Genomic DNA, 17,884 nt, shown 5'->3' with positions numbered 1-17,884 from the left:
CTGCAGTTTCAGGAATGTAGTCCTGTCACATGGGAGCCAGGCATCTGTTTCATTTGTAGAATCCATATTTCTAAGACTGGGAGGCAGAGGCCTCCTATACCGCTTCTAAAACACATTACCTGTCTTATAGTGACATTATTCCCCTAAAGTTACAATGGCTGAACAACAATAGGATTGCTATAAAACCCTCTTATGCCAGCCCCAGTTTCCCCATTGTAATTTAAGTTGTCATGAAGGCTAGGCTCTTGCAGTTATAATGGTGCAATAAGCAAAAAAATGAAGGGGATGAATGGGGGGTCGCAAGCTTGGTTATCATCCTCTCCCCCAGGGCTGTGTTTCACATCCCCCACCTGCATAAAGCCATGCCAGCTTCTTCTTGGTGTTTCTGCTGTTGTTCGTTGCTGATGAAGTCAATGAGAAATTGTTCTCTCTGACTTACACTGCCAGACTTGAGGCTGTATTTTCTTTAAATTGTTATTGTAAAATCAATGAATAAAATCCATTCCATTTAGATCAAGAGCTAGAGGCCTGCTGGTTTTTATAGATCTGTGTTATCCCTGGTGAAAGTTAGAATACATATATAATGTATCTTACGACTCTTTAGGTATATAGAAATTCTGAGGCACATGTAAAATTCCCATAAAGCTGAAGGTTTCCTATTGACAACAGCATATGGGGCAATTCTAGTCATACAGCTCTGTTGTTGCATGAACGTGATTATCCCCGCTCTGCAATGCAATTTGAAGTGCATTGGAAAGTCTGCTTGGATGTCACAAGCTGGGCTTTGGATAAGAGCCACACGTAATTTACTCTACTTTCTGTCAATAAAATAATTCCCAGATAAAAGTTAATACATATTTAAAAGGCTTAATATGCATGTAACCATTTTTTTTGCATATTTTTTGGGAACAGCACTACAGTATAGATTTCTTTCCAAAATGCTATGCTCTTTTTTTTCTTTACCAAACATTATGGCTGCCTACTACATCTAATGTTTTATAATTAAAGAGTGATAGTTTTTTTTATTCTTACATTTTCTAATTAAAAATATTCCATTTAATATTTCAGTAAGATAATATGAATCTCTTAAAGCAAATCTTATATCACTAATGGCTAATTATCATAGCTATTAAATTTTTGTTTTACTAGGATTTACTTAATGAGCATTTTACAATGTGTTTACAGAGTTATACATTCATGAATCAAGAACAACTACAACTACTTGTGGAAAAGCTTGATCCTGCGCAGCCCAAAGAGGTGAGTATGGAAGAAGAGATATGAGGGTAGAACATGCACATACTCTCACTCTGTTCCCCCTTCTCCCTGCCTTTTTAGGAATGGGCTTACATGTGCCCAAACTAGCATGTAAAAAGATCTCTGACCTTTGTTCATGTCCTGCTTAGTGGAGAATTGGTATTTTTGAGGGGTAGAGAGAGAGAGAGAGAGAGAGAGAGGTTCAAATCACAATACACAGTTTATGAAACATTGTTTACTATTATTGTTATAATAACATAGTAATTACGTTACTAATAATTATAGGAGAGGGAAATCAAAATACATGCAGTATGAGAAGCAAAATATGAGAGGCCAAACAGTGATACAAACAAAAGGCAAAATAAAAAAGCAAACATACACTAACAATCTTTCATAGAACAAGAGGGGTATGTGTGTGGGGGAGAACCCAAAGGAGGATTCAGTCTAAAGGAGTATTGATACTTAGAGCATAGCGAGAGAAGGAAGAAGGGGAGACAAAGAATGTGTTTGGTATCTATGGGCAAAAAAGAGGAGGCAGAAAAGGAAGAGAGGTCCAAGATCAAGCTGAAGGGAAAGACACTAGTATTATGGCTACTAGGTGCTTTTCCCAGGAGAACAAGAGATTTTCTGTAGGTGAAACAGACTCTAGAGTTAGTGTGTGTGTGTGTGTGTGTGTGTGTGTGTGTGTGTGTGTGTGAGAGAGAGAGAGAGAGAGAGAGAGAGAGAAAGAGAGAGAGAGAATCAGGTGTTCAACACAAAGAAATGAGCGTGTCAAGGTGCAAGGGCATGTCAACAGCTCAATGACTGTAATAAGTTTGAGGGTGGAGATAATAACGAGGAGGCTGAGTCTTAGATCGTTATCTATCTATGGCAGTTGTTGCCACATACCTGGATCACAATGCCCCTGCAGCCTCTTCTTCCTGGCTTGGCCAGGCGCTGCCATCTTGGATCTCATGAGATCTCACATGATCCAAGATGGCAGTGCACAGGTATTATCAGCCATGACCTTGGCTGCAGACCACCAGTATATTTTTTTGTGAGAACGTTATTCTTTTTATTCACATTGCTTCCTGGATGTTGCAGGTGCGCCAGGAAGCAATACAGACATTGTGTTCTGCACCTCCATCAGATATACTAAATTGTGAGAGTTGGATCAATTTACGTAAGCATCTTGCAGCGGCTCTCTTGGATCCGGACTCCAATTTCAGTGTAAGGAAATTGACTTTTACCATACCAAATGTACCATTTGATTTGAATTTGCACACTGTATAAATTATAAACACTTGTAAGTATTTAATGATTTTACAAAGGTTTTGCAGGTTTAAGGTGACCTCCAGAAGATTTTAAAAGAAGCATGTATTAGTTGTGTCTTGTCTTTTTTTTTAAAAAAAAGTATTTATAGAATTACAGTCAGTTCTCTTTATACGCAAATCTGGTATCCGCGAATTCGCTTATCTGTGAGAGGCAGAATTGCCACCTAATCTTGTTATCTGTGACTCTGTTTTTGTTATCTTCGAATACTGTGCTGGTGTACTTGGGGCTCAGCACAGTTATGGGCAGGCAGGCAGGGATCAGAGAGGCCGCAGGAAGAGGAGAAGAGACAATGACCTTCTCATGAGTAGCGAAGGGATGGGGGTCGGGGTCAGAGGCAACTGAATGGCCATGCTTTTCTGAGCTCTTGGGAAAGCATGCTATTTCCTGCCAAAAAACTGTGTGTCTGATGAGATCCGAGGATCTGTGATCAGGAGAGATTCGATCCTACAGATGGTGTATGGTTTTGGAGAGGAAGGGTCCAGCCAGGGGCTGTTTTTTCTCCAAGGGAACCCAGCCATCAATGTTGGTGAGGATTCATGTTGAAACTAAGCTGAAGGCCCCAAGCAGGGAAGGACGTTGGAAGAACTAAATGAGTGTTGTTCTGCTGTGTGTGTCTGGCATTGACTGATTAATTGACTGCCTGATTAAGCTTCCCCCCACAGGGAAGAAGAAGGAGGGGCAGGTTTTCCCCCTTTGGGAAGAGGAAGAGGGGGGAGGCTTTCTCTGCTCATTTGTTTGCTAGTGTAAGAAGAAGCTTTGGAGGAGACCTGCCGAGCTTGTTATGGAAATATGAGAGCATAACTCTAACTTTACAAATCTAAAACTTGTTGGATTACAAATTAATCATTTTGGAATATAAACTTTGCTTTGAAACGTTCAGTTTCGTTTTCCTGTGGGGATCTTGGAGTGCCTGTGGAGAGGTCTGGAGATCTGCATTTCTTTGTTTTGCAAAAGCGGTTTCATTGTTTTGATTTCCTTGGACTATCTCTTGGAACAGAATGTGGTTGATATAGCAACAAATGTAAGCAATAGAACTAAGATAACAGAATAAGAAGAATAGAACATTGGAGACATCTAGTGGATTTAAAAAGACATTGCAAGGATAAGAACAGGACAAGTGAAGTCAGGATGATGATACCCTGAGGACATCTACTGGCGTTAAAAAAACATTGCAAGGCAAAGGTTTATTTGATTTAAAATTTCCCTGTGTTAGGGTGAACATTTTCCCTGTGTTAGGGTGAACTGTTCTTATGGGTGAGCAGTTGAATTTTTTTTTGATGATGTGATATGATGTATGGGTAACTGATAGTGATATATGTGATAACAGATATTTGGTTTTACATGAAAGAAGATATAAGAAGGAAGAAAAAGGATGATAGGAAAAGGAGCAAAAGTTAGGGGCTCTCCCGCCCTGGAGTCAAACTTGGGAAAACTAACACAAGAGGAACCGAAAGCGAAAGATTGGAAGCAGACATTACAAGACAATATAGAAAAATTAGTGATGATGGGACAGCAGCACACATATCAATTTTTGCAGGTTCAGGCTAGTCTGGATGCTTTAACTACACAACTAAATGATCTTAGTGTGCAACTGAAAGCCGTTAAAGATCAAGCAGATGAGAATACACAAAAGAATAGAAAATTAGAAAAAAAGACAACAAAAGATCAATCTAGAATACTGGAGATAGAACAAAACCAATATGATGGAGAGGCAACTTTAATGGAAATTCAGATGGAGAGTGCAGCTCAAGTGGTGAGAATACAGAATGTACCAGAACAGAAAGGGGAAGATACACAACGTCTGATTGGTGATTTAATATCAGAGTGGATCAGCATGCCAACAGAGGAGATACTCATGAATCTGGATTCAGCGAAAAGAGTGAGCGCTTTCTATCTAAGAAAACATGAACTACCAAGAGAAATCCATGTGAAATTCATCAGAACTTTTTACAGAGATAAAATATTGAAGATCTCACAGGAAAAGGAATGGATGGTGGAGGGTAGCAAAGTGAAAATTCTGAGACATGTCCCATGGAGAGTGAGAAAGAAAAGAATATGAAGAGCTAGTAAAATTTTTAAGAGGAAAGCAAATACCATATAGATGGCTTCTCCCAGAGGGTATGTTTTTTCAATTCCAGTCACAGAGATATAATATAAATTCAACAATGGAAGCAGAAATTTTTTTAGAACAGTGATGAAAGGTGAGACGAGAAATGAAGAAAGTGAGGAAGAGGAATTGAGAAGAAAAGAACTAGAAAATGTAGAAATGGAGCTGGAAGAAAAGAAATCAGATGATTCAGAGACAATTGAGGAATCAGAGAAGGAAGAAACTAGAGGGGCAAGGAGGCACTCACCGATAGCAACAAGAAGAAGACAAAAAGAGAAAGTAAAAAGAAACATGATGGTTAAGGCAGGATGGAGTATTTACTCTGTCAACATAAATGGGTTAAATTCACCTCAAAAACAAAAGAAAGTCTTCCTTCAATTGCAAAAGTTATTTGCTTAATATTATCTTAGATATTATAAGGAAATATTATATAATAAAGATATTATAGATAAAGAAAATGATGTGTATTTAGTTATTATGATATTAACTGCTATGAGGATTTTATATGCTAGACACTGGGAAGTTATTAAATTTCCAAAGAAAGATGAATTAATAGAGAACATAATGAATGTGGCGGAAATGGATAGGCTTACAGAGACTTTGGATCAACAGCGTAAACCAACACATATAGAATAATGGAGAACATTTTATGCTTGGTTGAAAATGAAGTTGTAGATGTATAAGATAGGGCATTTAGATGAATATATTGTATACATGATATATTATACAAGATATGATATAATAGATAAATGATATTAAGAGGCTAAGCAAGAAGAACAAGATTAGAAGATAAGTATTGATTAGATATATTGATATGATTGCCTGCACCCTCCAATGATGTGTTTTTGTTTTGTTTTGTGTGTGTGTGTTGTGTATTGTTTGTGTTTGTTATGTGTATATTTGTTTGTTTTTTATTTTTATTTTGGAAAATAATAAAAAATAAATTAAAAAAAATGATTAGCAGAAGGGAGAGGAAGAAATGACATATGATATATGGCCAGTGGGAGGGGGTTTGTGGTAATTGTGCCCAACTCATTTTTTTTTAGAAAGTTGTCTGGATTTGGTCGGTTTTCCACAACAAATGGGCATTGGTATTGGCTTGTGGAGAAATAGAGACATTTGTGTCCACTTCCAGACTTGTCCCACCAATTTGGACACCATCTTGGGGATTCCAGCTAAACCTTCACAATCCTGGTGATAATGAGATGCTCATGATGAAAGTTCTCTGGAAGGCTACCTGAGGGCTGCTGTCGCGCTCGGGCAAGCCAAGGGAAGGTGCCAAGAGACCAGTGAAGGAGGAGGACAGTTGAAGAAATTGTCAGGCCTCATTGTTGGGCTAGCAACTTTCAATGCATTGAGTGATGTCCAGCATGGAAGAGGTAGCATCAGAAGTTGGAGATGTTGATGAGCTTTTGCTATTACCCAGTCCCATAGACTTCAAGTTAAGATTCAGATTCATAAAGTTCATAGAATATGTGGTGAAGAGGGTTCCCTGGAACCCAACCCCATTTTCCCCATAGGCTCAATGGTTCAGTATCCACTGATTTGGTATCCACTGTGTTTTCCAGGAACCTAATCCTAATGGATAATGAGAACTGATTGTGTGTGTGTATGTGTGTGTGTGTGTAGTGTTAATTTTCCATGTTCTAGAGGAACACAGTTTTATGTGAAGAGGTTGTACATTTGTTGAAAGGGACTAAGTAGTGAAGAAGGAAGAGTGCAAACATGTTTCTTTCTAGTTTTCAAAATGATGGGGGAGCCTGGCTATCAAGGAATATCAAGCACTGGCTTTGCTGTCAGTGGGGTTGCCTGCTTCTCCAAGGCTTCCCCAGAGATTGAGGAGCAGGTCATAGGCACACTTTTAATTTTGCTAATTTTACAGTCTCTTAATTTTGTGAGTGTGCATTTATCTGAAAGCTCAAGTGCTACATCTATGAATCTATTGTTTTATCTGGGTTTTAGACTAAGTTTGAGTGGGTTCGTCTCTTTATGTGTGTCATGCTGGTGTAATCATTTTCAGGCGTTTGAAAATGTTCTATTTAGAATGGAAAGCAACAGTTTTATCCAGTGTGTGTTAGAGGAGCTGCAGGTACATTTCTTTTCTGTATAACATAGTCCCTAACATAGAATACAGAGTCTTTTATAAATTTGGCTGGCATCATGCATTTATGTGACCCTTGCAAGCTTACTTTAACTCTTACTTTTATAGGACAAAGTTTTGAAGTTCTATGCCAAGACATTTTCTTCTTCTCCACTAAATATGACCAGAGAACTCTATACAAGTTTAGGTAAGTTCATTAAGACCTGAATCAAATTCCATTTGACTTCTTGAAACCAACTACCTCTTTTGCTTTTGAGTTAATTGGCAATTATTTTTTCTTTTTATAGCAAAATACTTAGAGCTATATTTCCTTTCTGAAGATAATTATGTTCCTACCCTATCAATGGGTGTTGATATAACTAACCCAGATGTAATTCGTTTACTGAAGAAGGTACAGATCAGTATTCTCATATTTTTTTATTCCAGTTTTTAAAAGTAAAAGTTTACTGCTTGTAAAAGTAAACCAAATTTATTCTTTTATTCAAAGATACGTTTGCTAAATGAATATCAGAGAGAAGTCCCTTCTTTTTGGATTCGTCATCCCGAAAAGTATGTCACAATTCTATAATTGTTCTCATATGCCTTTTGCCACTGACTTGTGCTAAATTACTAATTCTGGTAATTCACTATTTATACACTGTGTTTGTTGGTCATCTCCTGTTAAACACAGTGAGCAGCATTTCTAGCATTTCTAGCTGATTCCAGTGCATTCTGTCATATGTCATTTTATATGAGATTTGTATGTGCGCTGGGGGGTCCTGGACCCAATGAGTGAATCCATGGATATGGGCCCCCGCTGAACTGTGGAATTCTGGTTGTCATACCTTGAAGAGGACGTTGTAGTACTGGAGCAATGCAAAAGAGGGCATTCAAAATGATCAGAGAACTGGAGCAACTTTTTTTTTTTTTTACAAGGATGTAAAAATGTTTGGGATTTTTTCGTTTTGGAAAAAGTTGATAACGGATCATGGTTGATACTTGTCAAATCATGGTGTGGAGAGAATGGATGCAGAGACATTTTTCTTAATCTCTCACAATACCAGAACCATCGGTCTTCCAATTAAACCGATTGGTTGGAGATTTAGGATGGACAAAAGGAGGTACTTATTCACACAGTGCATACTTAGGGCGCAATCCTAACCCCTTATGCCAGTGCTTTCCAGCACTGACATAAGGGCAGTGCAACTCTGAGGTAAGGGAACAAGCCTCCATGGGTGTCACCCAACTGCAGAATGCAGCACATGCTCCATTGGTACTGCTGTGCCAGGGCTGGAAAGCACTGACATAAGGGGTTAGGATTGTGCCCTTAGTGTGTGAAATTTGTTACCACCAGATATAGTTGTCCATTAGCTTGGGTGGCTTTAAAAGATTGGACAAATTCATTGAGGACAGGTCTCTTAGGAGTCACTAGTCATGATGGCTATGACCAACTCAAGTTACAGTGGCAGTATGCCTCTGAATACCAGTTGCAGAGGAGCAATGGCTTTCTCTCCTGCTTGTGTGCTTCCCAGTGACAGATTGTGGGAAACATGATGCTGAACTACATGGACTTTTGACCTGTTCTAGCATAGCTTTTTTATGTTTACTTTTTTCTGGTTTGTTTTTTTATTTAGAATTGTAGTCAATTTTCCCTTGCTACATTTATACCTAATTGAACTACCTCTTGCAGTTTAACTCAACAATGTACACACTGTTTCTCAGTTAACACTCATAATATTGCCATTCTGCATATTTTTAAAATCTTCATTTGGAAGCAACTTTATGTTAGTTGTATATTGAAAAGTAGTACATGCAGTTACTGGATTTTTAAAAAAATGTCATATTGTTTACACTAAAGTACTAGCTATTAAAATAAAGTTAATGTATTTGACTTTTTTCTTTTACAATATCTTTTTTTCTGAATGTCACCTTGAAATATGAATGTCATCAATATATACTGTGAGCTTTTATTTATGAGGTTTTTTATATATAACATTTAGGTATATGGAAGAAATAATGGAGAGTACCTTGTCTCTTCTGTCAGTAAAACATGAATCAAACATTTCCCCAAAATGTTTGGATCCAGTATACTTTTTGGCTCTAGTTGATCTCAGGGCTGTGTGGTTCAAGAAATGGATGGTAAGAAAATGGGTACTTTGCTGATTTTGTCTGGGTTTTTTTTGCCCTTCAAGGCTATTACTTTTCCCAGCAGGAGTTAAATGTCTGCCTGGGAAGCCTGCATATGCCACCCTGACTTCCATAATTGAAGAAAGGTGGAGTATAATCGCAATATAATCAAAACACGATGGACAGCATGCCAACTAGTGATTCTGCCATTCGGAAGGTGCACATTGGGAAAACCATCCACTAGCAGGAGCTCCTTCTACAAATGGAAGGATGGTTCTGCTCCTGTAAGATCTTGCAGAAGTGGAACATGCCTTCTATTCCTGGAGAACACTTCCACTCGTAGAGAAGGTTCCCAATGACAGAAAACATTGTCAAGATGCTATCTTATGCTTTTGATTAAAATAGGTTTGACTTTTGATCTTGTCCTTCTGTGGGGGGTGGGCGGGGAAAGGATATCCTGATATGTAGTAAAATTATAGAGTATTATGTTATTTTAACATCTGTTATAAACCTAAAAAGGAGAATTTTTAATTGTTTCTCACAAACATAAAGCACGTTTTAATTATACTGTATTTTGTGATTTTTAGCATGCCTGTTATAGCAGAACAGTGGTCTTAAGACTACTTGAAAAGAAATATAAATCTTTGGTAAGTCTCTGTCTTTCAGATATTGGATGATTTCCAAAATACTAAAATAAGCTTTAGGATTGTATTTCATTCAATAAAAAAAAATGTCTTGAGGAGAACATCGGTATGCTTTGAAAGTTTTTGGTACTGGGGTTAATGGGGTCCAGAGTTAAGGGTTACTTTCTTGCCAATTCAAGAACAAAGTGAATATCAATTACAACTACTGTGTCATGTGTCGGGCTGGCAGAGTAGGATGGAATGTGCCTCCTTTTCAGCAGCAGAGTATTCTGGCGGCAGAGCAGTGGGGCAGCACAGGAAGCAACCAGTCCCAAACAAAGCCGCAGACACAGGCTTGTTAAGTAGAGAAGCATGTATTGGTAAGGAGCAGGCAAAAAAGAGTAGTCAGTCAAACAGTCCAGAGGTCAGGGATACAGCAAGGCACAGCCACGATAAGCAGTCCGAGTCAGAAAACAAACCAGCAGCACTTCATCTAGAACATCCACCTTGATCAATCCACATTTGGTGTCTGTTCTCGTTCCCTTATATACTGGGGCCAGCCAATCAGAGTAGGGCGACCTCATAGTCTTGTGACCCTCTCTGATTGGCTGCCCTCCTCCATGGGCTATGTGACTCTTCACACATACCCTGAGTCACATGGCTCCAACCTTACACAGGTGCATCTAATTACTGATCAGTGCTGCAGTTACTTTTGTTTACATTCACTGGGCCTGGACATCAAGGCCCTTCTGCCACATCCTTGGCTGACAACAGTTCAAGGCCTGAGAGATGCCAAAGGCCTGACAACATGTTTCATTGTATACTACATGTTGAATTTTTAAGTGCCATTGTGATCATTTAGGAGGTTAACATTATCATTTTCAATGTTGGGTTCTGCATAGAGATTTTATCTCTTCACTTGTATGCAGTTATATCAGTAGGAAATGTACTTCAATGGGACAAAGCCAGCATAAATGCAAATTTGCTAATGTGCTGAATGAAGTGATACTAAATTCCTTAATCTTAAGGGAACTGTGCAATATCAGGTCTTCGTCATTAATTTTGATATGTTTTGTCACTATTCCTTAGATTATTGCGTCTGTTGAGCAGTGCGCCTTCTACTTGGAAGCTTATGAGTCAGCAATTGATGGCCCTTGCAAGTTTAGTTCTTTGTCCAAGTCACATAATAGTAAGTAATGTTTCCATATGCTCAGGCTTAAATACACGCACTTGCCTACAGACTCTTCTCTCAGGCAAGTGTCCCTGTCTCCATCATATATCTATTTGAAGAACCAGGATTCAGAGGTACTGTAATTGTAAGCAGAACCTGGTGATAAAGCTGTGCTTGTGGAAAATGAATACATTGTATGGTTCTTAGGATTATACTGAGGGAGAGGGGGCAGAGTTTTGTCACAGTAATGCATGCTACTCAGAGATGCCGGATCTGTGGAGGTTTGAGTGTGCTAGGACTAGGTGGTCCAGAAGGCATCATAAACCTGCAGTTCTGATTTATCCACAGATGACCACTTCCAATTGGTTATTCAAAATTCCATTCAATAGTTCTTATTGGTTTAGAACAGGGGTGTCCAAAGTTTTTGGCAGGAGGGCCACATCAGCTCTCTGACATTATGTCGGGGGCCGGGGATAAAAAGAATTAATTCACATTTAAAATTTGAATAAATTTACATAAGTTTACATAAGTGAATATATTAAAGATGAACTTATATGAATGAATGAAGGTCTTGCAATAGCTCAGGCTGGCCTTTTCTTTGCCTCCACTACTGCATCACAGACATGAAAAAGCAAGCAGTGGAGGGAGCCCTCATCCCACAGCTCATGTGAGAGGTCAGACAGTCGCCCTCACACTGAGAGCGGTTGCATCGGGCCATTGTGGCTCCAACAAATCTCTGGAGGGCCAGAAGCTCATTGGAGACTGGGGGTTCCCTGACGTCCACACTGAGATGCCTGGAGGGCAGCAAGTGGCCCCAGGGCCGGTGTTTGGGCACCCCTGTTTTAGAACTATGGACCAGTAGTCAGTAGGATTGAGAATGCATCGTATGATTGGTCACAAAAGCTGAGAGGAGCAAAATGAAAGATGTTGGAGATGATAGTTTGAATTTGAGAAGCAGTGTTGCCAGGAAAAAGAGACAGAGGATACGAAGACCAGGAGAGGGACTTGTGACTGACAATCACTGAAGAGGTTGGAGGAGAGATAAAAAAGAATTATGTGAGGGGTTAACAGACAGAAGAGATGGTGGGTTCTGGCAGCATAACTCAACCCCACGTTCCCCATGCTCCTCCTCCTATTGCAGTCCATTACAAAGATCTCTCACTGTTTCTGGCACCTACTCTAAAAGTCCAGATAAGCAGAAGGAGAAACCACCATTCACTTTGTGCATGGACCGCAGGGAGGGGAAGGCAAACTGACTTTCTCTTGCTCAGTCTGGAACGAAGTAGCAAGAGCAACCCTCACACTTTAGGTGTGTTTGTATGTACAAGCATATATTTTTCTGTATGCTTTGAGCACAAAGACCACTAGTAGCACAAAGTAAAGCAGAACAACTGAATGAAAGGGAATGAAGGTACTAGTTCACTCTCAGCAAATTTGCAGGTATCCAAGAGATTAGCAGGTGTCCAAAAGATACAGAGTGCCTCTGTGGATAGGATAGATAGGTTTGATGCTCAGGGTTCCCCTGTTCCTTTCACCCTGATATTGCCAGATAATGTTCCTATCCCTGCCTTGCATTCCACATGTACAGTACACACTGAGAAAAACAAATTAACTTGGTTTAGGCAGGCAAACTTAAGAAAAATTCTGCTTTTCAGTTAAGGGATTGACTTGACAAACTTATCCGATTGCTCCATGAAAAATGAGACCATTTGCAGTAAGGTTTTCAGCTTGGAGTAAAAAATAAATATAATTTTTTTAAAAAAACCAGATTTTGCACTAGCATTTTCTGAGTCATTTTTCCAAAGTAGATAAAACTTCTGAAATTTTATCATAATTTTAAAAAATTGAAACTGAAGACTTGAGTCAGTTTAGACAGAAAAACCTGGAGTTAGCTTTTGTTTACGGTCTGATTGTGTTTGCTAGGTTTTTTTTTTTTTTGCCATAGTATAGGAAAAACAGATTCCTGTTGAACTGCAGCATAAATGAAGCCCTGTGTTCAGGTGTTTGGAAATAATGGAAAAAAAAACTTGCCTGCAGGTAGGTGAGTCAGGGAAAGAAGCATTTCCTGCTGTGAAGAGCTGGAAAGTGGGAGTTGAGAAAAAACAGGAATAGATTTTGGGGTGAAGGAACTGGTTTTCTTCCATTATGCGTGGTACATTTACTGGGGATGTGGGGATAGTGTTAATTTAGGGACTAGGACATGTAGAGGAGCTATAGACTCTTCTCTTTACTTTTGTGCACAGCGTGGCAGGTGCACTTGCTCCCTGAAAAGAGACATGTGACACTAAAGCAGCGATTTTCAACCACTGTGCCATGGCATACTGGTGTGCTGCTGATGGTTTGAAGGTGTGCCTCGGGACTTTGGGGAGGGACCTTTATTAATAGGGCAATTGGGGGATTAGAGCACCATACCAGCAGCTTTGTGTGCCTTGTCAATAGTGAAAAAACTGATGGTGTACCTTGACAATTTTAGTGCCTTGTGTTGCCTTTTAGTGTGCCATGAGATGAAAAAGATTGAAAATCACTGCACTAAAGTCTAACAAATTTATTCTACTGTCAAGTAGACTGCATACAAATACATTTATTGGAAATGTATTTCCCCTCTGGAAAGGAGCAGGAACATTGCATGTGCTTTTAACCACAAGCTAAAAGAAAAACAATGTTTGACTAACAAGTGTGGGCACAAATTGTGAACTCCTGCATGAGCTGAATAATACATATCTATTTGAGAAGCCCTCTTTCTTGCTTTCAATTTAGTAAAATATATAGCAGTGCACTATCAGTGTATTGTGTCATGAAATGTCAGAATGGCTTGGTCTAGGGATGTCCTTTTGCCAGCAGAAAACTTACTCATCAAAGGGCAGTTTCCAACCTTACGAAAGAGCTCTATAGGAGAAACGTGTACTCCAGATACAGAGGAGCTATTTTGTTTGTGCAAGCTCATGTCCAAGATGTTGCACTTTCCAAGTCATGAGTATGGACCTCTAAAGTATATATACAACACTTTTTTATTCAGATTTTTATGGGTAATGGAACCCAGATCCATGAACTCTTGTGCAAGTGCTAGAAGAATGTAAGAGCATTGATAATGATAATGATAATTGATAAAGAGCGTTGATAATGTTTCTTCCTCAACGCATTTTGGCTTTAAAAGCTCCACATTGTTGTCATTTTGTGGGAGAAAACCCACATACAAGCATAATGATTGCTTGGACTCTAACATAGAAGAATAGAGCAACAGAAAATGTATTTTTATTGACATAAACTATCTTGTCTTTTAAGGCAATAAACAGAAGAATTTCTACTCAGGGAAAGAATTACAGTATATATATTTTGTTCATTCCTTGAGCCTCTTAGGAAGATTGTTAATATATAAACAAGGCAGAAAATTGTTTCCTATTCAGCTGAAAATCCAGAAAGGTAAGGCCATATTGGAAAAGGTGACAATGTGCTTTATATGTGCACTGTATTCCAAAAAATTTTCAAATTTGTTTCTACTAATCTTCACAATTTTCTTTCTAAAAAAAGCAGTAAGTTGTAATAAGGGAGAGGGATAGTGGTGAAGGTCTGCTGGCTTAGAGATACACGCAAGATAAGGAGAACAGTGAATATACTTGTGGGAATATTTACTGAAGATTATCATTATCTCATGTGCTGTTCTGATTAGAAGGAACTGGATATGTAATTCTGTTCCATTTTATTTTAAATGCCTTTCTTACATATTTATCAGAAATGTCTAGTGAAGACAGCATTGTTGCCCACAAGGCTGTGCTGCTTTGCTGTGGCACTTCAAAACCAAGTGGTACATCAAATACAGTTTTTCACTTTTCAGATATAAAAATATTAACTTGGAAGATTATCTGAAGGTTCCTTAGGTATCCTTATACAAACAGTTTTGATTGATTATTTGGAGGAGTAAAAATATGGCTCCTACAAATTTCTTGGCACTGCTGGGTCTAATTATGATTACATTAATGTCGTTAGTCCATGTGGCATACTGAGGATATGTGGCATAGATGTAGCATAAACCACTTTATTTAAAATAATTATTTTTATCCTCCCTTGGGCGCAATCCTAACCTCTTATGTCACTGCTTTCCAGCACTGACATAGCTGTGCTAATGGGGCATGTGCTGCATCCTGCAGTTGGGTGTCGCTCACAGAGGCCTCCTCAAAATAAGGGAATGTTTGTTCCCTGACCTCAGAGCTGCATTGCCCTTATGTCAGTGCTAAAAAGCACTGACCTAAGGGTTAGGATTGCGCCCTTAGTAAAGCAATTTATGTAGCACCTTGAATAAGGGAAGCTGTGTTAATTTAACTTGACTTTGTTAGTAAATATTGTTCATATAATGTTGCTAATTAATAACAAGTAGCATGCATTTAGAGTATATTTTCCCATTTTGATTTTCATAGATCTGATGTCTCTAACAGACCTTGTAATAATGCTTACTCATCTTCTCTATTGTTCTCCAAGTTGCCCAAAGACTCTTACTGTGCATACAGGTAATTTGGCTATTTATTTTACTATTCTTTCTTACTGTGTTATATTTTATTCGTTACATGTTTGTTCATCTGCACCATGCCTGGAGATGTGATGACATCATTTCTAATGTGAAGGCTGAATGGTTCTTGACAGCTAACTGGAATCTGAAGTGTTGTTAACAAGGGAAAAGGATTACATTTTGTTACCTTGCTCTTTTTACTGTAGTAATCACTTGTTTGTTCATAGCTTAAAATGGCTCTCATTTTATTTGTCAGGCAATTATTCTCCAGCTGGTCTTATTACTGATGTGCTAAGAATTCTTTGTGATCGAAAAGAATGTGCAATTGAATGTCTATATACTAATACAGTGATAGAGGCACTTCTTCAACCAATACATTATTTACTGAATGGAAAAGAGGTTTGTTGCATTTCTTTCAAATTGGGCAGCAGTCTGATGAATATTTTCCTAGGAATAAACCTCATTGAGCTCAGTAAGTTTTGTTGTTGTTCATTCATGTCTGACTCTTCATGACCCCATGGACCCCAGCTCACCAGGTCTCCCTGTCTACCACTAACTTCTGGCCTTTGTCCAAATTTGTGTTCATTGCCTCGGTGACACTATCTAACCGTCTCATCCTCTGCCATCCCTTTCTTTTATTGCCTTCAATTTTTCTCAGCATCAGGGTCTTTTCTAAATACCTCCTCATGAGATGGCCAAAGGTATTTCTGTTTCAGCACCTATCCTTCCAATGAACAGGCAGGGTTGATTTCCTGTAGAATTGACTGATTTGATCTCCTTCCAGTCCAGGGGACTCTTCAAAGTCTTCTCCAACACCATAATTCAAAAGCATCTATTCTTCGGCGCTCCGCTCTCCTTAGGGCCCAGATCTCACAGCCATACATTACTACTGGAAAAACCATAGCTTTGACTATATGTACCTTTGTTGACAAGGTGATGTTTCAGCTTTTAATTAAGTAGGCTTACCAAAGCTTTCCTCCCAAGAAGCAAGTGTCTTTTAATTTCTTGGCTACAATCTCTGTCTGCAGTGATCTTGGAACCCAAGAAGATAAACTCTGTCACGGCTACCATTTCTTCCCCTTCTATTTGCCATGAGGTGATGGGACTGGTTGCCATGATCTTAGTTTTTTTAATGTTAAGTTTCAAGCCTTATTTTGCACTTTCCTCTTTCACCTTCATCAAAAGGTTCTTTAGTTCTTCTACAGTTTCTGCCATTAGAATGATATCGCCTGCATATTTGAGGTTATTGATATTTCTCCCAGCGATTTTAATTCTGGCTTGTGATTCATCCAGCCCAACCTTTTGCATGATATACTCTGCATCAGTAAGTTTTACTGCTGAGTAAACATGCTTAGGATTGTGCTGTTAGTGTGTTTAAAAAAAGAAGTAGTGGCAACAATCCAGGTAAAGTCAGACTTGCAACAAATTTCCTGCATAATACTGTTGCTTGAGATAATAAATAGGGATGTGCATTTTGTTCTTGTGTATCTTGCAGTAAAAATTCCTATTCACAATGTAAGTAGAGGGAACCATGTGTCTGGATTTATATCCTGACAAATGATGTGCATGATATCCTATCCAGCAATGTTATGCTTGCAGAAGTCTGCTTCAGAACTTGGATCTCCTTTTCTGCACCAAGATTCCGTCTGTAATTGTACAATAACCTTTTGAAGCAAGCATACACATACTTTGGAAATTGGCATTAGCCAGTTGTGTTGGCTAGTGTTAAGAAGCAAATAGTTTTTCACTACCAAGAGCTTGTATTATGTATTGGCAACCTTCAGTCTCGGAAGACTATGGTATCGCGCTCTGAAAGGTGGTTCTGGCACAGTGTCTAGTGTGGCTGAAAAGGCCAATCCGGGAGTGACAATCCCTTCCACACCGGGAGCAAGTGCAGTCTGTCCCTGGTCTGTCTCCCTGGCTATGGGCCTTCCTTCTTTGCCTCTTTGCCTCAGACTGCTGGCAAAGTGTCTCTTCAAACTGGGAAAGGCCATGCTGCACAGCCTGCCTCCAAGCGGACCGCTCAGAGGCCAGGGTTTCCCACTTGTTGAGGTCCATCCCTAAGGCCTTCAGATCCCTCTTGCAGATGTCCTTGTATCGCAGCTGTGGTCTACCTTTAGGGCATTTTCCTTGCACCAGTTCTCCATAGAGGAGATCCTTTGGGATCCGCCCATCATCCATTCTCACGACATGACCGAGCCAACGCAGGCGTCTCTGTTTCAGCAGTGCATACATGCTAGGGATTCCAGCACGTTCCAGGACTGTGTTGTTAGGAACTTTGTCCTGCCAGGTGATGCCGAGAATGCGTCGGAGGCAACGCATGTGGAAAGCGTTCAGTTTCCTCTCCTGTTGTGAGCTGAGAGTCCATGACTCACTGCAGTACAGAAGTGTACTCAGGACGCAAGCTCTGTAGACCTGGATCTTGGTATGTTCTGTCAGCTTCTTGTTGGACCAGACTCTCTTTGTGAGTCTGGAAAACGTGTAGCTGCTTTACTGATGCGTTTGTTTAGCTCAGTATCGAGAGAAAGATTGTCGGAGATCGTTGAGCCAAGGTACACAAAGTCATGGACAACCTCCAGTTCATGCGCAGAGATTGTAATGCAGGGAGGTGAGTCCACATCCTGAACCATGACCTGTGTTTTCTTTAGGCTGATCGTCAGTCCAAAATCTTGGCAGGCCTTGCTAAAATGATCCATGAGCTGCTGGA

General features: G+C 39.4%; 1 protein-coding gene across 1 annotated transcript in view; it reads left to right on the top strand.

Annotated features, from left to right (window-relative positions):
* TBC1D32 (TBC1 domain family member 32) overlaps positions 1–17,884 on the top strand; it is a 103,530-nt gene that overhangs the window by 11,418 nt on the left and 74,228 nt on the right. Inside the window, exons 5-15 of the mRNA XM_066611150.1 lie at positions 1,186–1,257; positions 2,338–2,463; positions 6,885–6,963; positions 7,064–7,167; positions 7,264–7,325; positions 8,756–8,894; positions 9,470–9,529; positions 10,595–10,694; positions 13,959–14,096; positions 15,089–15,178; positions 15,434–15,576. Coding sequence (XP_066467247.1) covers positions 1,186–1,257; positions 2,338–2,463; positions 6,885–6,963; positions 7,064–7,167; positions 7,264–7,325; positions 8,756–8,894; positions 9,470–9,529; positions 10,595–10,694; positions 13,959–14,096; positions 15,089–15,178; positions 15,434–15,576 — 1,113 coding nt within the window. The remainder of the gene's footprint in view (positions 1–1,185; positions 1,258–2,337; positions 2,464–6,884; positions 6,964–7,063; positions 7,168–7,263; positions 7,326–8,755; positions 8,895–9,469; positions 9,530–10,594; positions 10,695–13,958; positions 14,097–15,088; positions 15,179–15,433; positions 15,577–17,884) is intronic.

This window comes from Tiliqua scincoides, chromosome 1 (genome assembly GCF_035046505.1).
Source record: "Tiliqua scincoides isolate rTilSci1 chromosome 1, rTilSci1.hap2, whole genome shotgun sequence".
NCBI lineage: Eukaryota > Metazoa > Chordata > Lepidosauria > Squamata > Scincidae > Tiliqua > Tiliqua scincoides.
The sequence above is the reverse complement of the archived record's forward strand: the minus strand, read 5'-3'. Positions and strand labels throughout refer to the sequence as shown.